The sequence below is a fragment of the Sinocyclocheilus rhinocerous genome, unplaced genomic scaffold (assembly GCF_001515625.1).
Source record: "Sinocyclocheilus rhinocerous isolate Xijiao unplaced genomic scaffold, SAMN03320098_v1.1 scaffold730, whole genome shotgun sequence".
In the NCBI taxonomy this organism is placed as follows: Eukaryota; Metazoa; Chordata; class Actinopteri; order Cypriniformes; family Cyprinidae; genus Sinocyclocheilus; species Sinocyclocheilus rhinocerous.
The window spans coordinates 314,471-325,902 of record NW_015670605.1 but is presented as its reverse complement, the minus strand read 5'-3'; the positions used below and the strand labels follow the sequence as shown (position 1 = coordinate 325,902).

The following is an 11,432-nucleotide window of genomic DNA, read 5'->3' as shown; positions in this document are numbered from 1 at the left end:
CGTTTTTGTAGGCATTAAACTGCCAGAATTTTAAAAGACGATATCTCCCTTTGCATTGAACTTTCAGCTTCGTAACTGTGCAGATATTGTTTATGCTCAAACGGCAACATTACACACTAACTAACGTTAAAAAAGTGAAATCGCAATCAACCACCCCTTTAAGAACCTCAACCTTTTTGTTTCGACTTCTTTTGGAAGGGTTTGTGCCTTTATTAGAAAATGAATTGCAGAAATTAAATAAATACTCATTTTATGCAATCTGGAAATAGATAGATAGATAGATAGATAGATAGACTGTTATTAACTGTTATCCGCAAGAGCATGAGGGTTAAAGGGCAGGTGTGAATGTGTGTGCCGTTGTCCACCTGAGCGAGTGTTGAGTCTGAACTGTGAGCTGCCCTGCAGGGAATAGATGAGAGAGACCTGACCAAACTCCCGAGACGCGTCCAGGTCTGTGGCGTTCACAAACAACACTGTCGCTCCTGACAGAGAGAGAGAGATAAAAGAAAAAGGTATGAGGATGTAAACAAACCATCAGATAATAAATGTGTGAGACAGACAGCTGTACGAAGAGGAAAAAACAGATGAGGTGACAGACAGGGATGGTCTTCAGACAGGAAGTGGTTAGTGTGCAGCGCTGTGCATTGATGGAGACAGGGTTATGGATTTCAGGATTATCAGAGTGCGTTCAGTACCAGTGACACACACACAAGCGCACAACAGAAGCTGGGCACAGCAAATGTAATTTCCCCTTTGATGATTGGAGGTGAGTCTATTGTGTGGAATAAAAGCATTGAGTGAAAAAATGCATGAGAATCATGTACTTTTCTTCTGCACAAAACCTTCTTGCTCAATTAAAACACAATGATATAAAAGGGAAAAAAAAGAAAAAAAACAAGACAGAAAAAAATATCTTGAAGAAGTTTTGTGGTGTGTCCACAATAATGCTGCACACAGAAGAAAAAAAACTGTAGCTGAACAAACGAAATTAGCATTTTCTGAAGGAAACACCAGTGCTTGTCATGTAGTTTGTTTAGTTGTCTGGTGTGAATGAGAATCAACATTGTTAATTCATTTTAAAAAATATTGTTTCTCCATTTGTAAGGAGTTGCACTCGATAGATGGTTAAATAAATGCAAGAAAGACAAGTCCAATAACAAATCATTATACAAATAGACATAGGAAAAAAGACGGAATTCAGTAAGCAAATACTACAATGAGCAGTATTACTCACATAATACTCAATGATAAATAGTGGGAGATTTTCAAAAAAAAAATAAAAATAAACGATGACCACAAAAACAAAACATTACAAATGACAACATCACTGGCAAATAGTGGGAGATTTTATAAAATAAAATAAGCATAAAAACATATCCAAAACAAAGTGCAAATGGAGCCTGTGTATTAACGAAGTCCCTTTTAAGGCAAGTCATGTCACTTGGCGGCCATCTTTGAAACGCCTCTCGGGCATGCAAGTACAGCTCCTATCTCTTTGAATGGGGAAACATCAAATTCTCCAAAACTGGTCGCCAAGCTTACGATTAAATTTCATATTTGAAATCACCAATGATATCTGACAACAACTGTATCATAAATGTTGTTTAGTTTGCTCAAATAGCGTTATAAAAAGCTTATTTCTCAGGCTAGACCCACCAGTGCGCATGCGCAGTCCTAAGCGCACGTCTCAGAACAGCGGGGGCTTCGTTCAATAGAGCGGCCATATTGAGCGTTGCATTTTTCTCCATTTAAAACTATATAGGTGCGTCCCAAATCGCATACTTATGCACTATTCTATGACGTTTTGTAGTATAAATAGTGTGAGTAGTATGTTCACACTGAAAATTCCAAAAAGAAAAAGTGCACTTTAAATACCCGGATGATGCACTTAAATAACCGAAAAAATGAAGTGTGTAACCTTCTAACAAAATAACCTTATATAATTCATACATACCCGGGGAAGTTGTGGCCTAATGGTTAGAGAGTCGGACTCGTAACCCAAAGGTTGCGGGATCGAGTCTCGTGCCGGCAGGGATTGTAGGTGGGGGGAGTGAATGTACAGCGCTCTCTCCCACCTTCAATACCACGACTGAGGTGCCCTTGAGCAAGACACCGAACCCTCAACTGCTCACCTGGCGCCGCAGCATAAATGGCTGCCTACTGCTCCGGGTGTGTGTTCACGGTGTGTGTGTGTTCACTGCTGTGTGTGTGCACTTTGGATGGGTTAAATGCAGAGCACTAATTCCAAGTATGGGTCACCATACTTGGCCACATGTCACGTCACTTTCACTATACATGGTTGAGTACATAGTGCATAAGTACATAGTGTATGAGTGCACAGTGTATAGTGCGTCATTTGGGATGCAGCTTATCAGTGACACGTCTTGGGTATTCTATAGTCTTTGGTATTAAGCAGTTCAGGTTTTAATAACAGGTTTAGAATGAACCTCTAACCAGATTCTCTGGGGAGTATTTGAACTCTTTGGTTCTGGTTTTGGATGGTCAGAACTGAAACAAAACTACCAAAAGCCTTTGTCCTAACTCTGGGAAAACAGCACTTATTCACACAAAACATTATATTAGTGTGGAACAGAACTAGTGCACAGCTGGCTGAACGTTGTAAATCATCACTGACAGGAATCTAGTTATGTTGTCATGAGGTTTTGAGCACTGGACATGTGCTACATGTTGATGTATTCTTCCATTTTTTGATAATAGAATTGTAAATGTACCTGCAACGATATTCTCAGGTATGTTGACGATGTAAGACGGGAGGCTGAACTCGGGTGGGTTGTCATTCTCGTCCTGCAGAGTGAAGCAGGGAAGAAATCAGTGTTTTAGGTATCTGAAAGTCTTTAAATATTAACTCATTAATTTTACACAGGGAAAACATTTTGGTTATATAAAAAGCTTTTGGTTATAATTAAATGTATTGATGGAGTTCTTTGGGGGTTTAATGGAAACTCACAGGCTGTGGCGATGGGAAATTATTCAATATCAGATGCATACACTGTTTTACCACTTCATTTCAGCTCAACGTTCAGTAATAACACATACACACACAGACGTGGATGTGTCAAACCCCTGCTGTTTTTCAGACGAAATGTGTCTAATCGGAATCATAATAAAAGAGCAGAGAAATGTCAGAGAGAAATTATCCATGGATTAATCATTCTAGTCAATGGACCTCAGAGAAAGCCAATGAATTCAGAATTAACACACAGATCACACAACGCCAAACTGTGTTTGTTTGTGTGTGAGGAACTTGAACCTGAAATGACGGTTCTGGGTAATCTTTGTTTTCACCAGATTCAAAGATGAAGTTAAAGGAATATTCCAGGTTACAAGTTGAGTTCAATCACTTGTGTCGTAACATTAATTTAGACTTTTTCTATAAAAAAAGCTAAATTTACCATTACAGTGAGTCACTTGCAATGGAAGTGAATGAGGACAATCTGTAAACGATAAAATACTCACTGTTACAATAAGGTAATATGATAAGATAATATGATTTTAGGGCAACATTTCTATCTAATTTTACAACTTGTTGCCATGACAATATAACATAAACCCTAAAACAACAGTAAAACTGTCAAAAACAACTTTACAGCTCAAATAATATGCTTTAAACAGAAGAATTAATGTAAGCAACTTTCTAAAATATAAAAGCATCAAATATCTGCTATAAAATCCTCCAATAATTGGCCCCATTTGCTTTAATTCTAAGTGCCTCATAGCAACCTTTATTTTCTTTATTATAAAACCATAGATGAGTCGAAGTTATTTTTTGTTGTAATCAATATTACGCAATAAATGCTGTCAATTGAGCTTAACTGGTATTGAATCCAAAATATTTCTTTCAATTAAAAGACGGTTCTAAATACACAAAATAATGTTCTTTTTAGCAGCATCATATGACCCCTTTAAGATACAACATAAATTAAAAGTTCATCTGTCCTGCTGTAGTTTTTAACATACACTAACACTGAACAGTTTGGGATCAGTATTAATATATTTTAATATTTTTTTGTCCCTGAGATATCATGTGTGTTTATTTCAACTATCCTTTTCTATATATGATCTGTGTGTGTGTGTGCATAGACGAGTTTGTGTTTCAGATGGGTGTTGCCTCCGTTAACCAGTTGACGGCTGTGATTGGTCCTGCTAAACATATAAGGACCGCCCCAAACACTCGTCCTCTGCCTTCGTGCCTCGCTGACTTTGTGCTTCGTGCCACTGTGTTTCACCTTCGTCCTGATGGATTGTGTTTCCTTCGTCTTTGTTCGTTTCGTCATCATTTGATTGTGAAAGAGATATTTTTACTATAGTGAAACTGTGAGTGTTTGTTATTGTAAACCTAACTTCTGATTCTCCAGTTTATCTGACCATCGCCTGTTTGACTACGACTTGGATTCTGATTTGTGTTCACCACAAGTCCTTGTAAAAAGATTTTTGCCAAAGTAAGGGATGTAGGGGGTTAGACGCCATTTTATTTGTATATCTTTTTCACTTTGTTAACGGTTAAGGACGTTAGGGAAGTGAAGCTGTCATTTTTGATCCATTTAAAGCATCCTTGATCAATAAAAGTATTATTTCTTGATCAAAAAAACTTACTGACCCCAAACATTTGAACTGTAGTGTAGCAGACATAATATTACAAACATTTGCATAATTTTTTCCTCTAATCATCACCCCGTAGGATTGCACTCTTTCATGGTGTGGTATATTGAACATTCCCTCGGGAGGTAGGTGTACTCACAAACAGCTCTATGGTGACGGGAACAGTGCTGTTGAGGGACGGGTTCCCTCCATCTCTGGCCATCAGAGTCAGAAAGATCGATCCACCTGGAACCTGCTCATAATCCAGAGGACGATTCACGGTGATGACTAAATAAACAAACAAACAGTTGTTATGACACTCAAATCGATTAAATATAAAAACAGAAACAAATATAAACTAATATTTCAGCACGTGTTTACTAGATAGCCATCTATAATCCATTTATGAAACACCAGAGGTCACAAAGGCTTCTCTAAAGGCATTTTCACGCTTTAAGGTGTTAAACCCAAATCCGATTCCCCGCTAATGCACTGAGCTATGGAGAGCGCATAATGTAACCCATCACCAGCATGAACAAGCTGTGAAATTCAAACAGAGCAATGTTTTTATAAGCATTATATATGTTGTTATTGTTAACTAAAATTATAAATATTAAAATTTGTTTTCATTAATTGAAATCAGGCTGAAAAAAAATTTTAATCTAAATATTAGATTAAAAAAAAAAAAACGTAGAAATGTTGCCTTGACAACTAAAAATCAATGGAAGTTAAATTATGCATTAAATAAAAGAAGAAATAAATAAATAAATTTAAAAAAATTATGCAAACAAAGCAAAGTTTTCATAGTGTTAAATCAGTGTTGTTATTATTAACTAAAACTAACCCAGTCCACCGACTTATGCTTGGTTGGGCCAGAAGCTAACATCTAGCACTCAAACAAACAGAGCAATGTTTTTATAAGCATTATATATGTTGTTATTGTTAACTAAAATTATAAATATTAAAATTTGTTTTCATTAATTGAAATCAGGCTGAAAAAAAATTTTAATCTAAATATTAGATGAAAAACTTAAACTTGCAATTAGAAATGTTATTTTGGCAACTAACTGAAATAAAAATAAATAAAAGCAAAATAAATATATTACCCCCCCACACACACACACACAAAGCACAAAATTACTCAAATTTAAAATAAAGTTTGAATGAAAACTGAAAATAAAAAAGTATTATAGTAGTATAGTTTTATAGTAAAGAAATGATAAATATAGAAATTATAAATAAATTATATACTAATAATAATACTAAAATAAAACTGCACCAAAGTCACAGTATTTCACCCTTCAGAGAAAAAACAAAACAAAAAAAACAACAAACAAGAATGTTACATCACCTTTAAATCTAAAGGTGGCAATGTATGGCAATGTATAAAAGTCATTAAATTAATTGAATATCTGATCACTTTTTGTCCTAATCGAGTATCATTTAAAAATAAAATAAAACAAAAAATAAAATAATGGTATAGTGAATATGATTGAAGGATTACAAAAACCATGTGAACTGGCAGACACACACAACAACACACATCGCCACCTGCTGGTCAGATAAGTGCAGCACCTGCCGTCAAACTGTCAATCACAGCACAGATTAGAGCGGACGGCTGAAATTAGTGCTGCCGTGTCCACATGCGGAGAGAATTAAACACTAACAGAGACATACTGAACACTAACAGAGTGACTGACCCACAATTACACACCAGAACAAGGCTCAGGCACAGGGAGTCTATAAGAGCTGGCTGTTCACATTCCCATACATCTCAATGGCTCTTTTTTTCATTTCCCATTCTTGGTCTGATTGTGCTTGATTCATCGGTGCATTTTTCTCTGAAAAAAACTTCTCAATTCAACTGACATCATCCTAAAACTTCCTAAAACTTTTCAACCCTTCCCATCCATTCTGATACATGGCATCCACTTTTCACCATCCTATCAGTACCTGAGGGACAAAATCAAACCCCACACTACATTTTCGATGAATAATTATTCTGTTTTACTACAAACATCAGTGACGAAATTAAAATGTGTTGAGAACAGCATTTCACCATTCTACGTTTCTTCCGCCTGCCTTTCTAAACTCCACATCTCTTTATGTTTCTCACCCGGGCTCGGATTATTTGTTGTGGAGCCTGTTCGTTCTCCATAAGTGAACCCGTATACGCCTCCTTCTGGAAGATTGGTGCATTGTCGTTTACATCCATCACGTTAATGCGAAGGCGTCCTGTAGTCTCCTCCCCTCCTCCATCACGGGCCAATATTGTTAAAGTAAAGCGCCTCATGAGCTCATAATCCAAACAGTCTCGCAGCGTCACCCAACCTGTCTCAACATCCAATGAGAACCTGGAGGAGGAGTTCATACATGGAAATGAGTCAGCATTAACTGATTAATAGTTGCAAGAGACGTAATTAAAGACACAAATTAATTAACCAGCAAATGAGAACTTTAAATTGTTAGACTGACTGACTTTGGCTGGAGAAATAACTCTGTTATTGTCTTGTATTATTAACAAACTATTTTCCTGTTTAACACTGTAAAGCTGCTTTGACATGACCAGTATTGTATAAAGCGCTATACTCTACCAATAAAGGTGACTTGACTTGACTTAGATCATGCAAAGGTTATGTTCAGAACAGCATTCTACTACCATTAGAATCATATTTTAGCAGTATACAGTATGTATACAGCGTAAGTAGTTTATTTATTTATTTATTTTTTGTATTATACTATTAGTATAATATTTCTCTCCAAGGCTGTGTTTATTAGATGAAAAATATATTGGTGAGAATAAGAGGCCTTTTTCAAAAACATAAAAAAATACATACAAAAACATAAAATAATTATTACAAACTTTTGACAAGTGGTGTATTTACTGTATATAATTATAGTAATTATTTTAGCTTATATTTTAATTACTTATTACTTATTATTACATAAATTTTTACTAAGTTTTAGTTTTGTTATGGGCTTTTACTCTTAAACTTAAAAAATATATATATATATTTTTTTTTCAGTTTTAGTTTTTAGTAATTTTAGAAGCTCAACTTAAACATTTATATATATATATATATACATTTTGTTCATCTAATATTGAGATTTTATTTTATTTATTTATTTATTATTTCAGTTACTGAATTTTTTTTATTTTATAGTTTTAGTGAATAATACACTGCATAGCAAGCCAGAATGCCCAGTCATTTTACATTTTCAGTATATGCAAAAATATGTACTATATTACTGTATATAATATCCCACGATGCAGTGTGCTTGATTTTAACCTCCATTTCCATAAACAAATGAATAATTGTAATTGTAAAATAATGCATTTTAAAATCGGTTTCTTGACTCCCAACAAAACTTGACCGGACTCCCAAAATACATTTTGCACAATAAATAAATAAATGTTTTCAATAAAATAAACTTATTTATAAACAATAATACATAAAAATACAAATGCAACAACCATTTTATTACTGAAATTAGCTGATAACTGGATGTTGCTCATTGAATTAAGTGTTTAATATGGTGATGTCATGAGACAATGCAGTAAAAGCCTACTATTTTTGTTGTTGCATAATGTTTTATAAATAAATAAAAAAAACATAAAAATAGTATGACAGTATACAATCAGTACTGTGTAGCATGCAGTAAACAGTATGCAAGTATTCAATTTCAAACACAGCCACAGAATCAGAATCAGTCTAAGGAAACAGGGAAAAAAAGGCATGCAAATCTACAGGGATGTGGATTAAATTAATCAGAGGAAATTAATGAATTAAACAGGATGCTGTATCAGTGTGAAAGGTCACAGTATGTTAATGAATGATAATCTCACTGGTCTGGCTCATCGCTGAAGTAATACCGAACCACTCCAAACGTGCCAATGTCATTATCCGTGGCCTGCAGAGAGAAACACACAAACAGAGAGCAATGAGCATCATCAAGACGCATACTCTTAGTTGTTCTGTATGTCAGTGTGTGTGTGTGTGTGTGTATCCTTGAGTGTGTTTCAGTGTTTTAATATTGAGATGATGGTGTCAGCAACCCCTGTCCTACCCTACAAAGTACTCTGTTCTGCACGATTAACGCTGAAGCACACATACACACACACACACACACACAAACACAGACACAAGCTCAAACACTCACTCTTCAGGAAGGACCATAAGGGGAAGAACTCTCCTCACACCAGATGGGCTGGCATGAACTGGCCGCCCTGTCCTCTGTCCTAAAACAACACAAGCTTTTGCTTCACCTCTTATAAAAGTCAAGTAAAAGAAAGTAAAAACGAGTGACAATACATAAGTGGTCTCACTGACATATTCACCCACACCTCTATACTCCTTATTTTTGCTGCTGTTTAAACCCCAGTGAGCTGCCTTGATGTCTATTCGATTTGGAGTGCTCTATAAAGACAGCAACTCCACATGTTATACAGAAGTGCATGCACAGAAGACTTGGCTCACAATTGATTACAAAAAAGTTTGATTTTAGCTCGTTACTAAGCTAACAATGTGATACTCTAATGAGCATAAATATACATAACTCACAAATACTGGGTAAAATAGTCAGACAGCCCCGCCCCCAAACTCATGCCATTGGTTGAGACAGAAGCTGCCACAAGTGGCACTCAATTTTTAAAGCGACAAAGCAGTGTTGCTATTGTTAACTAGAACTAATACTATAAAAAATTGTTAATAAAGCAGTAATAAAATAAAATATACATTTTGGATGGAAAACCTAAACTTAAACTTGAATAGAAATTAGAAATGTTACCTTGGCAACTAACTGAACTAAAAAGTTTAAGATGAAATAGTAAAATTACTAAAACTGAAAAAAGCTAAAAAAAAAAAAAAAAAAAAAAAGAAACATAAAAAAAAACTAATAAAAAATGACAAAAGCACATAGCAAAATTACTAAAATGAAAACTGAAAATATAAAAATAAAAGTTTATTCAAAATATTAATAAATACTGTAATAGCATACAAATAATACCAAAATAACACTACACCAAAGTCAAACTATCTCTCTCTCTCTCTCTCTCTAAATGGAATGCTCACACAGTTAAATAGTCTACTCTTAATTATTTTAGCTATCTTTAGAATGGAACGTTTATTTACACTACAGTTCAAAAGTTTGGGGTTGATAAAAAATGCAATTATTTGATAAAAAAAACGTTAACCAATTTAAAATTACATTTTTCTCTTTTAATACATTTTAAGATGTTACTGTGATACTGTGATATTAAATATTGTGATATTTTAAGATGTAGTCCTGTGATGGAAAGCTGCATTTTCAGCATCATTCCTCCAGTCTTCAGTGTCACATGATCCTTCAGAAATCATTCTAATATGCTGATTTGCTGCTCAAGATACATTTCTTATTATTCTTATCAATGTTAAAAACAGTTGAGCTGCTTAATATTTTTATGGAAACGAATATATTTTTCAGGATTCTTTGATGAATAGAAAACTTGAAATAGAAATATTTTTGTTAATTTATAAATGCTTTTACTGTTACTTTTTTAAAAATCAATTTAATGCACACTTGCTGGAAAAAAAGTCTTCCTTTCTTTCTTTAAAAAATTAATTAATTAATTAATTAAAATAAACTTTTGTAGTGCATAACCAACTTTTCTGCATCAAAACAAAAATCTGTATTTTCGTTCTGAATGAATCAATTAATGTCCAAAAAACGATCAAGTTAGACGTGTAAAATATTAACACCTTGGAGCATGATGTAAACAAAATATATGAATATGTATCATTCAGTATCAAAGCATGTTACGTTTTTCTCTTGAAAATGGGAAATAACGTGTTTCCAGAAACCACAGCGACAGATTCTGAATTTGGCACTCGTCAACATCACGAAAACTGCCCCAAACGACACTACATTTGATAGTAAAAACAGCACAGGAACATTAACAGATATCCCAGTGAAGTGAATGCTGTGTCATAGAATAGAGACAGCATAACATGTGTGTGTTTGCATGTAGAAATAATCTCTCCATTGTCCTCTCTATCGCTCCTTCATGCCCTTTTGCACAAACAAAATCCTCCTTTTCTTCAGGCTCAGTCCTCACACTTCTCTCTGTTTACCCCTCTCTCTCTCTCTCTCTCTCAGTGTGATTGACAGGCCCATAAGTGCAGTGATGACAGTGCCGGGGCTCCGGGTGTTAGCGTGACAACAGTCGCTACGATGACAGGAGACTTAATGCAGGTCAGGTGAGATAGACAGGGATCAGAATGGAGAGAGGACGGCAGAGGTGATAGCATCTCTCTCTCTCGCTCCTCCATCCCTTCTTCCTGCTCATCTTTTCTGCTCAGTCTGGCAAAGACACACACCTGAAACTCCAGACAGCAGCCCAACAGAAACACAAAGACACTAAACTTCAGTAAAAGAGCAGAGGAACGGCCTGAAGACAGGCCTGAATGTGCACCTGATAGTTTTGACCAAACCCTGAAAAGATGGTTCTCATTGATTGACACATGTCAGACAACATCTCAGCGTGAATGAAAGCAAAAGCGACACCAGGGTGAGGAGAGATCCTCAACAGAGATCCAGCTGTGACAGATGAGACAAGAGATCATCAGCAGAACGAAAAAGTCTCTTTTTATTCACTCAGACCAAACAGCCAACAGTTAGTGCCATGACCACAACATAGAAACAAATAAAAACAAAAGTACATACAATGTCTCGTTTTGGAATACCTGAAATATATATCGTACTTAAGCTGCGTTTACATTGCAAGTCTTAATGCACAGATCCAATCTGTTGACCATATCCATTTTTTTTTTTTTTTGTTTACCTTAGAGCCCGCC

General features: G+C 35.2%; 1 protein-coding gene across 1 annotated transcript in view; it reads right to left on the bottom strand.

Moving 5' to 3' along the window:
• LOC107734258 (cadherin-23-like) overlaps positions 1 to 11,432 on the bottom strand; it is a 236,996-nt gene that overhangs the window by 63,363 nt on the left and 162,201 nt on the right. The window contains exons 11-16 of the mRNA XM_016546172.1: positions 8,447 to 8,511; positions 6,716 to 6,953; positions 5,127 to 5,139; positions 4,760 to 4,887; positions 2,733 to 2,805; positions 366 to 482 (exon numbers count right to left, since the gene is read on the bottom strand). Of these exons, the coding sequence (XP_016401658.1) occupies positions 366 to 482; positions 2,733 to 2,805; positions 4,760 to 4,887; positions 5,127 to 5,139; positions 6,716 to 6,953; positions 8,447 to 8,511 (634 nt within the window). The remainder of the gene's footprint in view (positions 1 to 365; positions 483 to 2,732; positions 2,806 to 4,759; positions 4,888 to 5,126; positions 5,140 to 6,715; positions 6,954 to 8,446; positions 8,512 to 11,432) is intronic.